General features: G+C 42.9%; 1 protein-coding gene across 5 annotated transcripts in view; it reads right to left on the reverse strand.

Annotated features, from left to right (window-relative positions):
• OSBPL11 (oxysterol binding protein like 11) overlaps positions 1 to 20,005 on the reverse strand; it is a 73,991-nt gene extending 53,986 nt beyond the window's left edge. Inside the window, exons 1-2 of one of the 5 annotated variants that reach the window (XM_042843114.2) lie at positions 19,821 to 20,005; positions 18,601 to 18,676 (exon numbers count right to left, since the gene is read on the reverse strand). In XM_042843114.2, coding sequence (XP_042699048.2) covers positions 18,601 to 18,665 — 65 coding nt within the window. In that variant the 5' untranslated portion in view covers positions 18,666 to 18,676; positions 19,821 to 20,005. Of the gene's footprint in view, positions 1 to 12,409; positions 12,527 to 13,871; positions 14,221 to 18,600; positions 18,677 to 19,820 lie in introns of those variants that run through there. The other 4 variants (XM_065561540.1, XM_024104822.3, XM_008167828.4 and 1 more) reach the window with 4 other exon arrangements.
• Between the last annotated feature and the right edge of the window lie 1,777 nt (positions 20,006 to 21,782).

The raw sequence follows: 21,782 nt of genomic DNA on the forward strand, positions 1-21,782 counted from the left end.
AGTGCACACAACAATAGAGAGCGGCCCGTCTCCTGAGAGAACCAGCCCCGATTACAATAACTAGTGAGATTATATAGACAGTTCCGTCGCGTCATAGTTAAAACAACCCAACCCCCCTTTATTAGTTAGAAAGCTTCTAATATTCATGCATATCTATCTTCTTTGACACTACAAACAATTCGTGATGCCTCAGCAACTTCTTATGAGCTTTGTTGTCATGCACCAGAAACTAGGAGAAAGGAGGGAGTTAAGAACAGAAACAGGGAGTGGAGACTACAAGTCTCCATATGTCCAAACAAACCATTCCTAGTACATTTGGTACAAGAATGCGGTCCCCCCTTTATCCCATTCTTTGAAGCCCAAGCAAGCATGTCCTCATGTTTCACAGAGAGACAGGAATGGCCCAGCAACTACAGTTAGCCTAACTTTGGCTAAGCTGGCCAAACAACCTGTTCTATACTCCATTTTCCTTGGACCTATCACATTCAATAAAGACAAGTGCAAAGTACTTCACATAGGAAGGAAAAATCAAATATACAACTACAAAATGGAGACTCACTAGCTAGGCAACAGCACTGCTGAAAAGGAGCTGGGGGTTATAGAGGATCACAAACTGAATATGAGTCAACATGATGCAGTCATGAAAAAGGCAAATATCACTGAAGTATATCACAGGAGTTTCATATGCAAGACATAGGAGGTAACTGTCCCACACTGGTTGGCACCGGTGAGGCCTCAGCTGGAGTACTGTGTCCAGCTCTGGGCACCAAACTTTAGGTAAGATGGGGACAAATGGAAAGAGTCTAGCAGAGAGCAACAAAAATGATAAAAAAAAAAAGTTGAGAAAACCTGACCTATGAGGACAGAGTAAAAAAAAAAAAAAGTTAAAAAATTGGACATGGTTATAGTCTTGAGAAAAGAAGATCTGATAAGAGTCTTCAAACCCATTAAGGGCAGTTATAAAAAGGACAGGACAATGACCAGTTATTCTCCATGTCCACTGAAGGTAGGACAAGAAGTAATGGGCTTAATCTGCAGCAAGGGAGAGCTAGGTTAGATATTAGGAAATATTGATGGGTCATTAAGATCTGGAAAAGGCTTCCAAGAGAGGTTGTGGAATCCTCATCATTGGATGTTGTTAAGAACAGACTGGATAAACACCTATCATAGATGGTTTAGGTTTACTTGGTCCTGCCTCAAGGCGGGGGACTGGACTTGATAACCCAGGGGAGCGCAAACTATGGCCCACCAGCCGTTTTAATCCGGCCCTTGAGCTCCAGCTGGGGAGCAGGGTCTGGGGCTTATCCCACTCCCGTGCTCCAACCAGGGAGCAGGGTCGGGGGCCACTCTGCTCGGTTCCCGAAGCAGCGGCATGTCCCCCCTTGGGCTCCTATGCGTAGGGGCAGCCAGGTGACTCTGCTCCACACGCTGCCCCTGCCCCAAGCGCCGCCCCCACAGCTCCCATTGGCCGGGAATTGCAGCCAGTGGGAGCTGCAGGGGCAGCGTCTGTGGACAGCACTCAGCAGAGCCGCCTGGCCATACCTCTGCGTAGGACCTGGAGCAGGGACATGCCGCTGCTTCCAGGAGTCACTTGAGGTAAGCGCCACCCGGAGCCTGCACCCCAACCCCCTGCCCCAGCCCTGATCCTCCCCCCGCCCTCCCAACCCCTCGGTCCCAGCCTGGAGCACCCTCCTGCACCCCAAAACCCTCATCCCCAGCCCCAGAGCCTGCACACCCCGCACCCCAGCCCCAGCCCTCCCGCACACTGAACTCTTCATTTCTGGCCCCACCCCAGAGCCCTCACCCCCTCCCGCACCTCGACCCCAATTTCGTGAGCATTCATGGCCCGCCATACAATTTCTATACCCAGGTATGGCCCTCATGCCAAAAAGTTTGCCCACCCCTGTGATAACCTCTCAAGGGCCCTCCCTTACATTCCTATGATTCTGTAAGACAAAGACACAAATAATTTGAGGAGAACATAAAGTAAGCCTCTAGAAGTGCTCCAAGACGCTTATTTCAATGAAACACACTGCTTACCCCTTTCCATACATAAATGTTTCATGATATAACCTATGACCTACATGAGATCATCCCTCTTTGTTCAAAGTTCAAACAGAGAGAGGATTTGCTATTACATTAGATTCTGGGTCAATAACAGTGTTCAGTTTTTGTAGCAAGGCTCAAATCCTAATATATTATAAGATATGAATATTTCTGTACCCACTGAAAGCACCAGTACGCACTGGGAGAAAAGAGTTATTCCCCCTGAAAACTTATTGTCAGCAGGAAATTCAAATCAGCCCTAAGTGTTTTGAAATACCATTCTGCCTTGCAAGAGGGGTGGGGCGGAGGGGGGGAAGGATGCATAGTAGTGCCTACTGTCCATTATATTAACGAAACTGCTGAAGTGACCCACGCTAACTCTGGTGCAGGGCAGAAATTAGCAAACAGAGCAAAGACCCTACACCTAATGAATAAAAAGCAAACCACTGCTCTCATTGGACAACTGTAAAATGGCCTGTTTAACTGCACTGCCATTTAGAAGGCTCTTTAGCACTCAAAATATATCTACCATGCAAACCAACTGAAGTGGGTGTTTCAACAAGCAATTTAACTTCTGCTTACATTAATACTGAAACTACTCTGTAAACCCGTCTACATTTCGCAAAGACTCCTCCCACATACACAAGTATGTACATCAATTCAAAATGAAATCTAAAGTACATCTATGGGTGACACTGGCTTACCGTATCAGACGTACTGGTGATTTCAGAAGCCTTGATAGTTAATGCTCAATTTGAGACATTTTAAAGAGGTCTGATTTTCATAGGGTACATTCTCAGCACTTTCTGAAAAACAGGACCCTTTAAAATATCTCAAATTGAGCACCTAAAAATGGAGACACGCAAAATCACTAGCCATTTTTGAAAATCCTATGGTTGGATTATCTTGCTTCTGAAGAACACCATTAAAATTATCATTAATACAGTCTGGCGTGTACATCTAGATAAAATGAACTGCAAGGTTTTGGAGATGGAGGTGTCAAACAAATTTCCCAACACACCAACATTTCAATAGTATGGTTATGTTACACAGTGGAGCACAGAAATTGTTACAGTCTGCATAGGTATAGCTCGATTATAATTTTTATATCAGCAGCAAATTTCCTTTTGAGTCTGGTACCACAAATTAAGCAATGCACCACTTCATTTAGTAATTGCAGTTTCTGATAAATATCAGCAGACCATTCACTTGCTAGTCTCCTGACATCAATTTCATTAAGTTCAGTAGCTGAATCAAAGCTGCTCTACTCAGAGTTACGTTACAACACAAAATTTGCTTCTATGCATTTTATTTGGTTTAAATGTCAGGCTTATTCTTGAAGCCAAATAAAAAGGATTTCACTTTTAGAGTAATGGACCCTAAGCAATAATTATGCATAGAAATAGGCAAAACAAATAAATCTCTATAAAGCATATCTAGGTTAGCACAAGCATGGCCCAGAACAATGGTTTGCTCTGCAGCTCCTATGTCTCTTTTCATAACTGCTTTTTTTGCCTAGTGCTAATTGCTAAACAATAGTATTTAGTAGGTCCCAGCCTACCAAGAAACATGAGAGGAGTTTCTTGTAACTGTAGAACTACAGTATCCCAGAATCTTATTGATACTCTACATGGCTGTTATAGACTTTGCAGCAAACATCAAGTCATAAGCAATCTGAATAGCCTATATCTTATCAATTATGCAACCGATTGACATCCGCTACTAAGTCCTTTCACCACCCCCTAAACCACCTTTGGAAGAATCTTGGAAGAAAAATAATTAACTGTTAATTGCCACATCTCAGAAATGGTTCAAAATCAAGACTCTCAGATTCATTGGTTTTATTCTCGGTGCGTGTCAGCTGAGAAGTACCTAACAATGCCAAATTCATTTTACAACAAACTGCAATTTGTCTGGATACTCAGAGGACTCTCTGTTTCAAATATTACACATACACACCACAAAATTAAAAGTTAAAAGAACGTTAAAGTTGCAAAGTCAAGCACTCAAAAGCTAGGAAATGCCAGAATTAAGGTTGCCTTTGCAATTTTAATTTGGCCTCCATGTGTATACCTTGTGATAGGGTTTAATTACATGATTATTATTTTTTGCCATACCTCATTCAGAGCACAGAATAGACTGTGCTCATTTAACAGCTATTCAATATTGTGTTTTCTCCTCCTTGCTCAATGTGTGGCCCCATGCCTTATTTGCTGTACATTAATCATAGAATATCAGGGTTGGAAGGGACCTCAGGAGATTATCTAGTCCAATCCCCTGCTCAAAGCAGGACCAATCCCCAACTAAATTCATTATTCAAACCTTGCCCTGAAGACAGAATTATTAATTTCCCAATGGGCTTTTCTATAGTGCGCATCACTGTAGTAGCTAAGTGCTTCACAAACATTAATTTATTTTCACAACACCCTTGTGAGATGAGAGGTATTATACCCATTTCACAGATGGAGAACAGAGGGACCAAGAGATCAAGGTCAAAGTTATCCACTAATTTTGGATGCCCAATTTGAGATGTCCAAGACCTGATTTTTCACTGTACATAGCATTATATATGTTCAAAACACAGCTCCCATTGACTTCAGTTGCAGCTGTAAGTGCTCAGAACTTCTGAAAACTCAAGCCTCAGAATCTCAAGTCAAGCACCCAGAAAATAAGGAACACACAATTAGTGACCACAAGTGAAAAGTTTGGTTTAAGCAATGACTAGTATCACACAGGAGCTCTGTGGCAAAAACAGAGCTGGAGCACGCCCAGTGTAGATGCAGTGTTCAGGGAATCTAACTGCTAAAATCTAAGATGTCACTACAGAGCATGTGCCCACGGCAATTTCACAAAGGCATAAAACTTGGCCAAATTTGGGCAGATTTTCACAGGGATAGTACATAAAGGTCACCACCTGCCAAATTTCAAGGCTCTGCTCCAAAGCATGAGCTTTTTCAGAGAGAGGATTTCCAGATTTTTTTAACATGGGCAAAACAATGTATTTTTCCCTAGCCTCATTCTCAAACAGCTGAACTTCTCCCTCCCCCACCCCCCAAAAAAAAAATCTACCTCAGGCAGCCACCCAGCACAGAAAATTTCAGGCTAAATGGTTAAGGTTTGGCAAAGTTACAAGTACTAAAAACAGGGTCTTATAATGGGAAGCGTTAGGTAATCTTAATGACAGGCGATGCTCCCAGCTGCACCTATAATCAAATGAGTCAGTACTTGCAAATGAGAGGAACCTGTATCATGATAGAATGCTCAGGATAAGTAAGAGTCCTGTATACATTCCCTATTTTTCAGGGAACTATTCTATTCTCTGTATGTTCTTATACTGTACACAACTGTAATATTCAAGTGCTTTCCTGTAGTACATTAAGTGACATGACAAACATCTGCCATGCACAGTTTGTTCTCCCCAAGGGGAGAATTTCATATGTTGTGTGTAGTGGAACGTTTTGTTTTGGTAGGATTTTTACTCTTTTAATATACATGTAGTTATGTGTTTACATTAGAGCTTGAACTTGTAGTGAAAGGTAACAAGATTTGTGACGGTCCTTGGTTCTCATGGGAATTTATTCCACAGGAAGCCATCAACAGCACAAATGATTTGATCTCTCAGAACGACATGTTAAAGACATTTCCCCTGTACATTCCATTTAGTTTTAATATCTAGATGTACATCTGGGGTCAAATCACTAAGACAAATATTCTGTTAGGATTTAGTCAATAGAGGCTTTTGCACATTCCTGCCCCTATGGGTTCTACTGCCTTCACTTTCAGGGTCCTACATGATGAAGATGCTCAATGGCAGCAAGACCTGGATAACGCTCTTTTAGCTAGGGTTACCATCCGTCCGTATTTCCCCAGACATGTCCGGCTTTTGCGTCTCTAAATAGCCGTCCGGGAGGAATTGGTAACAAGGTTAAAATGTCCGGGGTTTTTTTCTCCCGCGCCTCCCTCCCTCCCTTCCATGCAGAGTGCAGCTGCTGATTGGGCGGCTGGGCCGACTGAGCCGCTCCCATTGGCCTCCAGCAGCCAGAGCCCTCCCCTACTCCCCCCTCCCTCTGTCTGCAGCCCTGTGTAACACACAAACTGACCCAGCGGGCAGCGTGTTTTGCCTACACGTGGAATCAGAACAGTAAGGGGAGTCCGGGGGGGGGGGGAGGGGGACAGTCGGGGGGGGGGGAGGGGGATGGGTCCCCAGCCTCCACCTGCCACCTTCCCCCCCGTAGCCCCCCCCCGCCTGCCTCTCCCTTGCCTGCTTGTATTGACAGAGCCAGCGGCAACTGCAGTCTGCTGCCCCCTGGTCTAGCGTCCCCCATCCACTAATGGGAAGACAGGCTGCCCTTACCCTGCCCTTCCACCCTAGCCCTGAGCCTCTCCAATGCCCCAAACCTCTCATCCCCAGCCCTCATCCCCCCGCACCCTAATCCTCTGCCCCAGCCCTGAGCCCCCCTCCTGCATCATGAACCCCTCATCCCCAGCCCTCATCCCCCCCGCACCCTAATCCTCTGCCCCACCCCTGAGCCCCCTCCTGCATCATGAACCCCTCATCCTCAGACCCACAGCCCTCACCCCTGCATCCCCTCCTAGCCCCAAACTCCCTCCCCACACATCCCCTCCTGCCCTCAAACTCCCTCCCAAAGCCTGCACCCCCTCCCTTTGCACCGCCTCCCACCCCCAAACTCCATCCCAGATCCTGCACCACCCACCTCCTGCCCCAGCCCGGAGCCTGCACCCAGCACCCAAACTCTATTCAAGAGCCTGCACCCCTCCTGCACCCTAATCCCCAGCCCAGGACCTGCACCCCAGACCTCCTCCCCCCTCCCAGAGCCTTAGGCAGGTGGGGGGGGGGTTTCTGGGCACCACCAAAATTTCTACAACCCTGCCACCCATGCGAGTGGATAAGGGTCGGGGCAGTCAGGGGACAGGTAGGGTCATAGGGGGGCAGTTAGGGAGGGGGGTTCTCAGCAAGGGGCAGTCAGGGGACAAGAAGCAAGGGGGGTTGGGGTTCTGAGGGGGGCAGTCGGGGGTGGGAAGTGGGAGGGAGTGGATGGGGGCAGGGCAGGGCAGGGCTCCCCCCCCCCGCCATGTCCTCTTTTTTGACTGTGGAAATATGGCAACCCTACTTTTAGCAAACACTCATCAGCCCTGACAAGCCAGTGGAGAGGAACATTCAGCACTCCCTCCCCATTGGCCCACTTCATGTGTAATTGGGCCCAGGTATTTTTTTGCTTTGTAGCAGACAGCAACCATAGGAGCTGCATCTCTGAGTGTCTGTCCTAACTCCTTTAGCCATTCTTTCATAATCCTGTCCACTTCTTTAACACCAGCCAGGTTCACTGCTCATACGTCAACATCCTGTGTGACCTTCCCTTTGTTCCAATTTGTTCCACCCATCTAGTGCTTTAGTTCATGCATAAACATGAAGGACTTGCCTACACTGGGGAAATGCTTTCTGTTATAACATTTGTTAACACAATGTTAAACACTCAAGGTAAACAGGAATGGTTGTGTTTTAAAATCACATCTCCTCATCATATTAATAATTGTGAACCCAAGATGGACCCTAAGGTTAACCAAAACCAGCTGACAATTTTAAACTCGACAGTCATTGTCAATATTGAGTGCTAAGTTGTGCTTAACTCCTTTGTTAATATGTATTATAACTAGGGCTGCCAAGCGATTAATTGCGCGATTAAAAAAATGATTAAATGTTAACACTATTAATCGCGCTATTAAACAATAGAATACCATTTATTTAAATATTTTGGATGTTTTCTACATTTTCAAATTTATTGATTTCAATTACAACACAGAATGCGTAGTGTACCGTGCTCACTTTATATTTATTTTTGATTGCAAATATTTGCACTGTAAAAAAACAATTCACCTAATACAAGTACTGTAGTCCAATCTCTATCATGAAAGTTGAACTTACAAATGTAGAATTATGTACAAAAAAACTGGATTAAAAAATAAAACAATGTAAAACTTAGAGCCTACAAGTCCAATCAGTCCTACTTCTTGTTCAGCCAATCGCTGAGACAAACAAGTGCTTTGTTTACATCGCCGGAAGATAATGCTGCCCGCTTCTTGTTTACAATATCACCTGAAAGTGAGAACAGGCGTTTGCATGGCACTGTTGTAGCCAACGTCATAAGATATTTACATGCAAGATGCGCTGAAGATTCATATGACCCTTGATGCTTCAACCACCATTGCAGAGGATGTGTCCATGCTGATGACGGGTTCTGCTAGATAACAATCCAAAGCAGTGCGGACCAACACATGTTCATTTCATCATTTGAGTCAGATGCCACCTGCAGAAGGTTGATTTTCTTTTTTGATGGTTTGGGTTCTGTAATTTCCACATCAGAGTGTTGCTCTTTTAAGACTTCTGAAAGCATGCTCCACACCTCATCCCTCTCAGATTTTGGAAGGCACTTCAGATTCTTAAATCTTGGGTCACGTGCTGTAGCTCTCTTTAGAAATTTCACATTGGTATAAGTCTTTGCATTTTGTCAAATCTACAGTGAAAATGTTCTTAAAACAGAACAACATGCTGGGTCATCATCCAAGACTGTTATAACATTAAATATATGTCAGAATGTAGGTAAAACAGAGTAGACATACAATTCTCCCCCAAGGAGTTCAGTCACAAATTTAATTAACGCATTATTTTTTTAACAAGTGTCATCCGCATGGAAGCATGTCCTCTAGAACGATGGCCAAAGCACGAAGAGGCATATGAATCTTTAGCGCATCTGGCACGTAAATAGATTGTGACACCAGCTACAACAGTGCCATGCAAACGCCTGTTCTCACTTTCAGGTGCATTGTAATTAAGAAGTGGGCAGCATTATCTCCCATAAATGTAAACAAACTTGTTTGTCTTAGCGATTGACTGAACAAGAAGTAGAACTGAGTGGACTTGTAAACTGTAAAGTTTTACATTGCACTCAAAAACAAAACAGTTATGTAACCAAAAAAAAAACTACATTTGTAAGTTGCGCATTCATGAGAAAGAGACTGCACTAGGGTACTTATATGAGGTGAATTGAAAAATACAGTTTCTTTTGTTTACAAATATTTGAACTGTAAAAATGATAATCAAAAATAATACCAAGTGAGCACTATACAGTTGTATTCTGCATTGCAATTTAAATCGATTATATTTGAAAATGTAGAAAAACATCCAATTTCAATTGGTATTCTATTGTTTAACAGTGCGATTAATCGTGATTAATTTTTTTAACCAAGATTAATGTTTTTGAGTTAATCGTGTGAGTTAACTGCGATTGACAGCCCTATAACATGGTGCAATCTCTCAGTAGAGAAGCCCAAAATTAAGATAAACAGGATCAAGCCATCCCTGCTGACAAATCACAATGACTGACTGCATGCCAGTGCAAATCCCCATGACCGAGGCTTGCCAATGCAGCTCCCAACAAACAATGTTTGAGCAGTGATGCTGTAAATCCATGCTGGCATGTAATTATTTATTATCTACTAATCACAGGTGCACACTGTGCTTTACAGACTGCTTGTGTGTATTACTTTGTAAGTGGGTAAATTAATTTGCCTTAACTTTGAATTTGTTTTACTGGGGTTTTTTAAATAAAAGATTTATTAACTTTTGCATGATCCAGGGCATGAGTATATTGTGCCATAGAGAAGACCAGTCATGAAAGAAGCAATTTCTCAGAGATTTCAAGGAGGAGGAGGTCATCACTGAATACATAGGAAGAGTGAGTCCGTAGCAGGCATAGGGGTGACATGAAAAAAAGGCACAGAGTTGCAAATAGGAAGAGACTATGGGGGAACTGAAGAGCAGGCACTATACAGGAAAAGGAAAGCAAAAAATGGAAAGGGAAGGAGAAAGATGAGCTTTAAACAGGACAGAGCACATACTAATTTTAACTTTAATAATAAAGGATTTTAAAAAGCCACACACATTAAGAATTAAGGCCCAAGTTTTCAAATGCCTATTTGGATGCCTCAAGTTTTTGGTACCCAATTTGAGTCACCTTAAAGGGTCCACATTTTCAAAGGGTTGCGGGCTCGGCGCTTTCTGAAAGCCAGGCATCTTTAAAATGTGTTAAACTGAACACCTAAAAGTTGAAGCATCCAGATTTCTAATCAATTGAAAATTTAGAGCTAAGGCACTTAACCAATAGGAAAGCAGTATGAAAACACAGGAAAGGTAGAGGTGGAAGAAGACAGAGGGTGTTGTCAATTGGTGACTTACTTCTTGATGTCACAATTCTAGTACCCAACTATGAGTTTTTTAAGGGCATCGGTAACAGAGAAACTAAGGGAGGGGGAAGTAAGAAGGGGACAGAGGAGAAGCAAGTATGCCAGCTCTAAGACAGACTTATCAGGTAATAATAATCTGTCATTTTGCCTCTCTCTCTGAAAGGCTCTGTGGGCTGGTTGCAGCAAAGCAAAAGAAGTTTAGAATAAGAATTTGAAATCACCACCAAAAAAAATTCCACAGATAAGGAGTCTAATAAGTTTTACTTTTAATTAGAACAGAGCAGAGATGATGACGAGAGAGAACAGGCAGGGACAAGAGATAGAGTGGAAGTTACAAAGAAGGGGCGTAAGAAAATTGGCCACTAAAACTGATGCATCTAAACTTCCTTACTCATCACAATACTAGGGACCTTGACTTTAATGGAAGCTCTGGCTTATTCTCAAAAATCCAATCTTAATCAAATCAGTTACTACTAACTATGCAATTCTGATGCACTTCACAGCTAAAACTTAGTTATAATGTTGACATAAGTATATAACAAAAACAAAGAAAATCAGAGTTGGGAATTAAGGGTCAACCTACTGCAGAGGTTAGAGCAGGGGTCGGCAACCTTTCAGAAGTGGTGTGCAGAGTCTTCATTTATTCACTCTAATTTAAGGTTTCGCGTGCCAGTCATACATTTTAACGTTTTTAGAAGGTCTCTTTCTAGAAGTCTATAATATATAACTAAACTATTGTTGTATGTAAAGTAAATATGGTTTTTAAAATGTTTAAGAAGCTTCATTTAAAAATTAAATTAAAATGCAGACCCCCCGGACCGGTGGCCAGGACCCGAGCAGTGTGAGTGCCACTGAAAATCAGCTTGCGTGCCGAACTGCCTACCCCTGGGTTAGAGAATAACCAACCAGTGCTCCCAAATACCATATGTGCTGTAATAACCGAGTTTACTTGCTTTCCCTAGTATAATGTACAGCTTTAAAAGGCAGATCAGTAGGCTCAAAAATTGGCATTTTAGGGGCTCAGATATTCTGGTGATGGGCATGTTATAAAAGCCTACATATATTAGATAGATACCACCCCACCCCCACCCACCAAGAATCTCTCTCATCTTTCAGATTAACTCCAACTCATCCAAACTTCACTAGGAAGGATTCTTATCAAAGACAAACCCAAGGGGCAAATCACCTCAATTTCAAAATATGTGCCTTAGCTGTTAATTTTAGATCTGATTAAAGTTGGTTTTTAATGTATTTCATGGTCTTTCACTGCCTTACACAGTTTTCTTCCTACTCATAGCTTGAAATGCAAGAATGTTGAACTTTTTCATCTCCTCAAAATGTTATTCCAAGTCATCTGGGAAGCAAGGCTTTTGTTTTCTGCATCCATTGCCTTTAGAATTCATTTCCTGCAATATTCCTCTAAAGACTGCACAGTGTGCATTTTAAAATGCAGAATTTATATTTCTTTACCTTTCAGCCACAAGTTATTCCACGTCCTTAATGCCTGCACATCTGCTCAACAATAGAAGCAATCCCCATGTCAAGGTCAGTACAGTTAGTTTACAATATATAACCCATTACATCAAATACTGTTCTGTATAAAAAAGGTGGATACAAGATCTAACCTATTTTGACTAATATTTAAATATAATACTTTTAATACTTTAAATGTAATGTCCATTTAAACGGTCACTTTCTCAGTTTGTGAAAGTCTTACAAACAGCATTATTGTTATTTAGAATTTTTATTACAATAGTGTGTAGGAACACCAGTCAAGGATCAAGGACTTACTGTACACATGTGTAACAAAGATGGTCCCTATCATAATCTACATGGGGGGGGGGGGGGAAAAGGAGGGGAGAAGGGAGGATATTAAATGGCAGAAAGAGGAATATGAATGCGAAATAAAAACAAAAAAAGCAGGGGGATTCCACAGCAAACGTAGCACCCAAATTATTTTTATGTAGTTGTTTTGTTTTTAATTGACCAGATTTCAACTTGATATTATCTATAGAATAAAAACAAAACACAAAAATTCCGCCTCCACAACCACTGAATTTACCTTTTACAGTTTAATTTGTCAGGCACATTGGTAACTTACTGTTCAACTGAATATTAATGACATCAAAGGTCTCAACATTTGAGAGAGAAAAGTCTCTGCATTTTGTAGGGGGAAGGAGGAGTAGTTTCCACCTATCATCAGTCAGTGAAAAGTATGCTGTTTCAATATAAATTATAAAGGTTTTAGTAAAACTCTGAAAGACATTGCCTGGTCAAATTTGACCTACAGTTTAAGTTTTGGGAGGAGGTGAGGAGAAAACAACCTTTTTCAAAAGTTAAGACAAATAAAAATGTTGCCATGTTCTGATTTTTTTTTTTAAACCAACAAACACGCCCTTATAGCATTTACAACTCAAATTGCAGCTTTGTGCTAATGCACAAGAACTTGAAAACGTAACTGATTGGAAACTAACATATTTTCATTGTCCAAGCTGACAGAAATGTAAAAGAGTTAACATTATAAACACGGAATAGTCGATTAAAAAAAAATTATCTAGAATACTATAGCTAATATAGTTAATATAGGTTAATATTTCTAACTAGCTTTGAACTAAGCATCAATATTAATACAAGCCTAAATAAAATACAGACACAATATAATTAAATCCATGGCCATGTTATTCCATGCAAATGGAATGACTAGGTGTGATTTTAATCTCACTCTTCATAGATATTACAGTACTGTTGACAACCATTTTATAGAGTAAATCAAAAGAAGCTTTACAAGCAAGCAGTATCCTTGGTTTCCAATTGCAACAAACAAATGTCACAAATGACATGTTGTGGCCATGAAACAGATGTATAGAATTTCACAACAGCACAAATAAGCTAAGTGTTTTCTCTGTGCAAGACAACCGATTTCACAAAGGTGACTTCTCATCCAAGAAAATTAATTCACTTAGTAGAAACAAGGAACTGATTAGATAGGTTCACTAACCAGAGTTACCTTGCCTGTGTAAATGTCAGGGCAAGATCTGAAACAACTCAAATAATTAAAAATGTAAGAAGCTGAAATGATTTGGGATTAATTTCCATCTCTCTCATAGTAGTCTCTATAACTTCAGCTTCTTGATTCTTTTAATTATGCTAATAAGTTACAACAACATGGAGTAAAAGTAAACATATTGTCCTAAAATGAGATGCTACATAAATGAATAAGTATGTTACACAGATTTACTTGAGAATCTTTGCTTTTGACTTCCTATTCTGTCTCCTCTTTCCAGCCTCCCTTTCTCTCCTGTTTAGCTCTGTGTCTCCGACCTTTGAGACAGGAAAGGCCTATGAGGTCCTGGGGACTATCCTTCCCCCCAAAGGAAGGCTGGTTCCCCCACGTTTTGTCCCCTCTGGGGTCACAGTATTACATCACAGGGCAGTCGGAGTCTGGAGGCAGGCTTTTACCCCAAGGGAGATGCACCCGGGAAAGCAGGAAACCCGTAAATAGCTCACACAAGGGATCCCCTTTCCTTAGGGGATGGTCCCCAGGCCATCAGAGCGGGACCTACCTGTATTGCCAGCCCTTGGTGCTGCCGCCGCCGCCTCGGCTGCCGGGGCTCCTGCCGCTGTTCTGGGCCGGGAGCGGGATTTCCAGCTTCGCTTCGCTCTCGGACACCCTCATGGCTGCGGCCGAGGCCGACTCCCCACTTTGCATGGCACCGTTTTTAAGCCACCTGACCCAGGAGGGAGCCGAAGGGCCCGACGCCCCTCCCACAGCGCCCCGCCGGGAGCAGCGGGTCTCCGCGGGAAGCCAGCGGCCCTGGGGGTGGGAGACACCGGGCAAGGGGGCGGCGCAGGCCCCGGGGCGCAGCCGTCACCGGGGCAGAGGAACCGGCTGGTGCACAGCAGGGAGATGGCGCGGGGCTGCTCCTGCCGCCCCCCTCTCTCGGCCTCCTCGCTCCCTGCCGCCCGGCGCTGGGGTCCCCGTGGCACAGGCTCCGCTCCCCGGCTGCGCCTGAGGCCGCTGCTCCGGCAGTGGGGCTCGGCAGCGCCCGCCTCCTGTGGGCTCCAGGTCCCGCCCCACCCACCGGGGTCCGGCCTCCGCGTGCGGCGGATAGACGCAGAGCCCGCCCCGCTCGGCTGGGCTGGGCCCGGCCCGCCGCCACCGCCGTCCTCCCTGCGCACGCAGAGCGCCAGCGCCGCCTCCCTTTCCGGGTCAGCCGCCTGGCGGGGGGCGGGGAGGGAAGGCTCGGCTGCCATCTTTGTCACGGGCAGGGACGTGCTCGGCTCAGGGGAGAGGAGCTGCAGAGACCTGCTGCCCGCTCCCCAGGCGGGGCGCCTCCCTCCGTCACTGCTGCCCCCAGCCCCGCCCTCCCCAGGAGAAGGGGGCGCCTCCCTCTGTCACAGCAGCTCCTTGGGGCGAAGGGGGACGATCCCCTTCTGGGACAGGAGCCACCTGTGTGGGGAGCAGTTTGACGGGCAGGGCGTGTTTCAGTCAGGCCCTGAGACACTCCTGCGTTCAGGCTGCCACCGCCGTGTGGAAACCTGCCTGTGGGAGTCTGGAAGCCAGGCCCTCTGGAAACATGCAAAGTTGTCCCCAGGTCAGGGCGGCAGTTCCATCCATGTCAACACAAACAAGTTTAACCAGCACATCAGTCTGCTAAGGGTGGCAATCCTATTCATGGTACTTCTCCAACTCCCCTTGTCGTGGTATCTGAGCGCCTCAGAGACTCTAGTATTTATCATCACAACACCTCTGTGAAGTAGGGAAATGCTATTTATCCCTATTTTACAGATAGGGATAAAGTCACACAGGAAATCTGTGAGAGCAGCAATTCAAATGCAGATCTTCCAAGCCTAGGCAAGTGCCCTAACTACTAGGAGAGGGCTACAAACATTTGGTTTAAAAGTTACAAATAGGGCTATACCACAGATCTGGGGTGATACCCATCTGGTAAACTGGGGATCTATTTGACTGATGAATTGGATAGTCTGACTGCCTGACCTGCACGCTGCCCTCTATCATCATCATGGGATGCCCTTTCTGTTCTGGTCCTCAAGACTCATTTAAATCGCTCCTGCCACACTGCTACAAGAGCCCAGTCACATATTTATCAGTTTCATGAATATCTATGGAGGGAGGGGTTGAATGTTGGGATGGTCCAGTAAGGAAAATTGGAACTGGTGTGTGGAAGAAAGATAAGGGCTGAATAGGGGAGGGAAGGCAGGGCAAGGAGATTTAGTGTATTTGGCTTTAATAGAACAACAAAGTAAACAACAACAACAACAACAATGTAATTAGTAAGACTTGTGACTATTAGCATCCATATCACTTTGGTTGGGAGATCTGTGTCTTTTTAGGGCAAGGAATGCGTCTTCCTCTGTGTTTGTACAGCACATAGTCCAATATGGCTACAATCCAGACCTGGTCTTCAAGGAACCACCATAAAATATTAAATATTAATAAAAAGTATTGTCACACTAAAATGCTGCCATATTCTGAATAAGGCCCATGTGATGGAAAACAATTGTGGGGTGGGGAGCATTATTTGAGAGGGCATTGTAACAACCAAACCTCAGACAGGATAGCAGGTGTTCTGTTCAAATTTGTGTTCCAAGGCTGTCATAGCACAAATAAGGATGCTGTTTACTCAAATGCTATAACTGGGGGAAAACCCCACACCTTCTAATCAAATAAACACATGGCTTCCCACAAAAAAGGTGTGTTTGTTCAGCAGTGACAGAAAGGTTCTTAATCTGGTTCACCACCTCTGAATGAGCTGAGATGTGAAGGTCCATGTATCTGGAGCACTGCATGCAACCTGGCATATTTTGTAAGTGTAGGTTTTTTTTACTCTACATAGTATGGCATTTTTCAAATACAGTTCTGATTCAAATTAATTCAAACAGCTCAGAGGCATTTGGATTCCCAAGGATTAAGTAAAATTTGAGGTTTTATAACTAAGCTAGCTATTATTATGTAGGTATAATCCACTTCTGACCCCTGAATAGAATCCAAACAGCTCCACTCTGTTACAGCCCCTGTAATGCTAAGGGTTAAAGGACAGTCTCCCTTAGTTCAATTAGTAGGGGCTTGTGCTTATGTAGCAAGGGTTTCTGTCCCTGTTGCTGCTGTAAAGTTAGGAATGGTCATGGTATACAGGATAGCAACAATCATGAAGCCCTAAGTGGCCACAGATTTGTTACACTGTGTGAGCACTGAGATTTGAACTCCTCTGAACCCTACACATTCAAGGGTAGCCTCTGTCTAATGAGGAGAATAAATGTTCTTCCCTCATGTTTGTTGTATCTAACTGTTGCTTCTCTTCTTATACTTAGAGCATAAATTTTTTTGGGGGGGCAATGACCATATTTTTGTGTGTATATGGTTTTAGCACACTAGGTTTGGACCTCTAGGCACTACAGCAGTACAAATAATAGTGATGGACTAGCTAGTATCTATGTGTACAACTCCTCTAATAAATAGAAAAACTACATAGTTGTTGGCAGAATATGACACAGTTAATAGAGATTCTCCTTTAGTTATGTTGGTGAGGGTCTTTTTTTTTTTTTAAACAGTAGGAGGTGTTGAGTTCATCACCGTGAAGTCCCAAATGGCCATGCGATGTAGCACAGTGACAATCCTAAATGTCTACAAATGTGTTATCAAATTAAAATAGTGTGAGTGCAAAAGAAGCACCTGAACAGTTTTTTTAAATACATGAAAAATTGCTCTTTTCTTTTATCCTTTCCAAATGAAATTCTTTTATCCTTTCCAAATCTTTTTAAACAAAATTTTTAGCTACTTGTTTTTTCAAGCCTTTTTTAACTGGTCTTTTTCTTTTTTCCCCCATCCTGTTGTATGTCCTGGTAATACTGTTAGAATGAACACCTTAAGTAATATAATACAGGAAGAGACTGTAAACCCTTGGGCCTGGGTTCCATGTCTATACAGTAGCTAACACAATTGGGGCCCTGACTCTAATAATACAGTGTCTTTAGGCACTACTGTAACAAACAATAGCAAAAATGTGATGCTACCCAGGAGATAAGTGTCTGGAATTCTTTCAGAGCTACAGGTTAAAATAAAGGTCAACATGTGGGCGGCAAGTGTTTAAATTATTTTACCCTCAAATTAAAAAAAGATCCAAATTGTATTGTGAGGACAGATTAAACAGGGGCTATCAGTTGTTACATTCTTCAGCATGGCAACAGCATTCTGGTTGGTTGTTGTTTACATTATTTCCCTTTCAGGTTTCTTGCTGCTGTTTGTTTAAGAAAATTGATCTTTTCTTGTATGGTTTAGGAGACTCTACTTAGATAGGAAAATTAGACAGGAATATGCAATCCTTTAACCCTGCCAACAAAAATGCTAAAATTAAGTGCTGTTCTTACTTGGATGAAGAGCTCAATATTGTTTCAGATCTCTTGAGTTCAAAGGATGGCATTTCTTTAACTAAATATCTTCCCCTGGTATCGGTCAATGTCACTCTTTCCACATCAGTTTAGGTAATGGGCCTCACCAGATTGCAACCTTTTATAGAACACTCTTCTAGCCCTGGGTATGACCTGTATTCTCTTCTAGGGGGAAACCTTTTGCCTGGGGAGAAGCTATTGTTTTTGTTGATCAGTTGGTGCCCTCTAGTGAACGATGAATGTTAAAGAAAGTTGGATTTCAAATCAAGTACTACACCTCGAAGCCAAGGTTGATATAGTGAAATAACAGGGACAGTTCTCCTTACAAAAACAAAGAGCTTATTAAGTGGCATCAGAATGAAAAAGGAATACCAGACCATTAAGAGACTCAGTTTTTCTCCACAGGGCAAGTAATCCCTGGGAACAGACATCTTCCTGTAAAAAGGGAGCAACCATACCCATCCCTAAAAATAGGTCTAACTCAGAACTCCTGTGGCACTTTATGTACATATTATAAATGTTTAAAATACTTGAACCACATGGCTGCATAGGCTACACAGAACTAAGGATATTGTGGGAGCATTTATCCCAAATAAAAAAACAACTAAGTACACAATTCTATCCCTTTAGAATTGAAAGAGATACTTACCACTCACAAAAAGAAGAACAGGAGGACTTGTGGCACCTTAGAGACTAACAAATTTATTGGAGCATAAGCTTTCGTGGACTACAGCCCACTTCTTCGGATGCATACGAAGAAGTGGGCTGTAGTCCACGAAAGCTTATGCTCTAATAAATTTGTTAGTCTCTAAGGTGCCACAAGTCCTCCTGTTCTTCTTTTTGCGGATACAGACTAACACGGCTGCTACTCTGAAACCTTACCACTCACAGTTGGCTTTATACCACATGAAGCAATCTTGGGCCATGAGAATGTCAGTAACATTCATAACATCCTTGCCTAATGAGGAAATAGAGTGAAGCTGGACCTTCACTAGCATCCAGTATTAAAAGTTAAGTTCTAGAACTTTACTTTAGGGTCAAATTCTTTTCCCTCACCAAAAGCCTGAAAGGACCCAATGTGAGAGCTCACCCTAGTAACTGGGGGTGTGATTCCTCCCCTAGAGCTGAACACAGACTGAACATATTGTGTCAGGCAGAGAGACAAAATTCCCTTGTTTAGTCTTTCTGCAGCCTCACCCCTCACTACAGCAGAACCAGGCTGGCTCTACTGCTTTTTTGGCTTTGTGAACCCATGCCAGGTTGGGCTGGGGGCCATAGAATTTCTTCAGAGGAAATTCTCTGTGGTGCAGCATTCTAAGGAAAAGCCTTGTATTTTAATACACGCACATCCCTGGCAAATTTTCCACAACATGACACAAGAACTAAATCAGAAATGTCATGTCCATAATTCATTTCCTTCTGTTGTGGGCAACTGTTCCTGAAAGGAACACAGTAACTTTTCACCTCTTTCACACTAGGCCCTTTGTAACTGCTGCTACACCTGTACTGGGATGCTAATTCTGCCTGCAGCCTGTTACAAAACAAGAGCAAGGCAGTTACTTCCTCCTGTGGGTATCCAGGACCTCTCAGAATCAGGCCCTGGGTAACAAGAATATAAATAAGTATAGATTTGCTTCATACATAGTCAATTAAAAAAACTAGTTAAGGTGTTTACTTCTGTCATTACTTTCAGTACCATGGAGTTCCATAATGTGGCATTAAAGAGATGTACAATCCCATTGCAGTGCAGGAAACAACATAACTAAAATAAGTCATTTTCTGTTGTCACGCACATGAAACCAAATTTGCAATCATTCCTGGTCATTACAAAAATTGCCCAGGCCTGATCCTGATCACCCACAGCTACCACTAACTTCATCTGAAATGAGTAGGAGTTGTGGGTGCTCCACACCTCTCTGAATCAGCTTTTCCTACAGTCCTCACTGGGGACTAGCCACATTCAAAGTTTGAAGTTTTAAAAATCAGTTGAGTTTTAGTTATTTGTGACCCAAAAAGTCTTATTTAAAAAAACAGGCAAGATATTTTCCCCATCCACCCACAACAGCTGAACAAATTTCTCTCCAACTTTAAAAACAAATTACCTTTGGCTGAGACCACGTTTAAACACCCTGGCTAATTGCATTGTGTTCCCCTCCAGTAGCTGGTCCACACAGAAGAAAATGGTAGAGACCTGTGCCTTGGTGCACATGGTCCTGGTGAAGAAAAGAAAAGAGAAGAGAAGAAGCTACCCCACCTTCCCCACACTGAATTTTTTTCCCATGAGTACTAGTAAATTAGATAGTTACTCATTAATGAGAAAATGGATGACAAGATATCATTGTTAGTAGTGCTCAATGCCTGTGTTTGTAATCTTTGCAATGATTGACCAATGACTGACTATTAAGGTTAATCACTTACTCAAAGCAACTGACATTTGGTCTATTAATACTTTGGGAAACACACTTCTTGCTTCTTGTGACTCTCTAGCTGATAGTTATAATAAAGTAGAAACTGGGTGCAAGGGGTATTATTCAGAGCAATAGCATAAAATCTGAAGGGAAAATATAATTAAAAGAACAGCCTTGCCTCCTAAAATAACCTGCATACCAGCTGGTATTCCCTGCCCCCATTACAAAAATAGCTGAGTCAGTGTCACACAGAGCAGAATTTGACCTATAGTATTTTAAGTTGCTGAACTGGCCTGGTGGAATCTCTAGGTTTCTGACCTTTATACAGGCTAAGGGGCTTGGTTTTATTGGATACTGCTAATTCCCCATGTAGCTTTAATAGGCCAACAGCTTTTGTAAGTTATTTGTGATGCTTAGTAGCTGCCCATTTTCTCATAATTTCCTCACTTTTCTTTCTTAAATCCAACCTTAGTCATATAGACATAGGGCCAAATGCTGCTCCCATTTACACTGGTGTGAATATAGAGTCGCTCAATTGATTATGTAACTGAGTGCTGTGGCAGAATTTGTCCAGAATTTGGCAGCAGTTCACGCTGTGTATGAAACTTCCCTCTTTTCCCCATTCCCCTTTCACCTCCTTCAAACTCACGTTCTGCAGTATTTCCAGTTCTGCTTAGCATTATTCATTGCCCCGCCCTGTGCACATGCACCACAGCATCAGCACATGAGCCTTGCATGAAAATATAAATGGGACTTATTCAATGTGTTGGGAAGTCTTAGCACTGAAGCCAGTCCTTCTGTAGGATTTCATGCTTGGCAACTTAAGCTCTCCTCACAAAAAAAGCACAGTCTAAGCACTGTGCCAAGGGTGTTATGCAGAGACTGGGGGCAAAATAAATCCTTCCTCTAGTCTATAGAACAGCTACTTCATAGCTGCTAGTGCAGCTTCTGAGGTAACTGAATTCCCACCATGTGTGTATGTGTTTGGGGAGGAGGTTTGCTGCTGGAACTACATGATGATGGGGTCTCACGTTGATGTTAATGCATGAGGATTCAGCAAACACTATAGATGAATATGTGTATGCAAGGTCAGACCAAAGGGAGAACTACAAACATGGTGCAGGTGGGACAAACAAGACCATCCATGATCATTGTAGGTTGTCCATGTTTTTCACATAAGGTTTTAATGTGCTTTCCTTCAAAGCGGCTAATGGCAACATGACAAATCTGCCGCCGCCTAGCTTTGTCATGGGCTATTGCTTCCCAGATCCTGGAGTCAACCTGAGATGCTTTCAAGTTTGACTTCAGATTATCTTTTTTATCATTTGTACTGGCCCCGATGAGAATGGGTTGCTTTAACTGTCCATAAAATATGGCCTTGGGTATTCTTGAGTTGGCTATACCAATGAGATGTCCAGACCAATGCAGCTGAGCTTTTATGAACATGCTTTGAATGGCAGACATCCGACAACAAATAAGAATTTAGATATTGGGAATCCTGTCCCACCATTTGACTCAAGAAGCAAACAGACTGAAGACAGCACATATGGAACTGGTCAAGTTGTCCATATCTCACAACTATATAGAAGCGTTGTAAGCTTGACTGCCCAATAGACATTTAGTGTAATGCTTATTTTGATGCTGCTATCATTCCAT

Source organism: Chrysemys picta, chromosome 11, assembly GCF_011386835.1.
Source record: "Chrysemys picta bellii isolate R12L10 chromosome 11, ASM1138683v2, whole genome shotgun sequence".
In the NCBI taxonomy this organism is placed as follows: domain Eukaryota; kingdom Metazoa; phylum Chordata; order Testudines; family Emydidae; genus Chrysemys; species Chrysemys picta.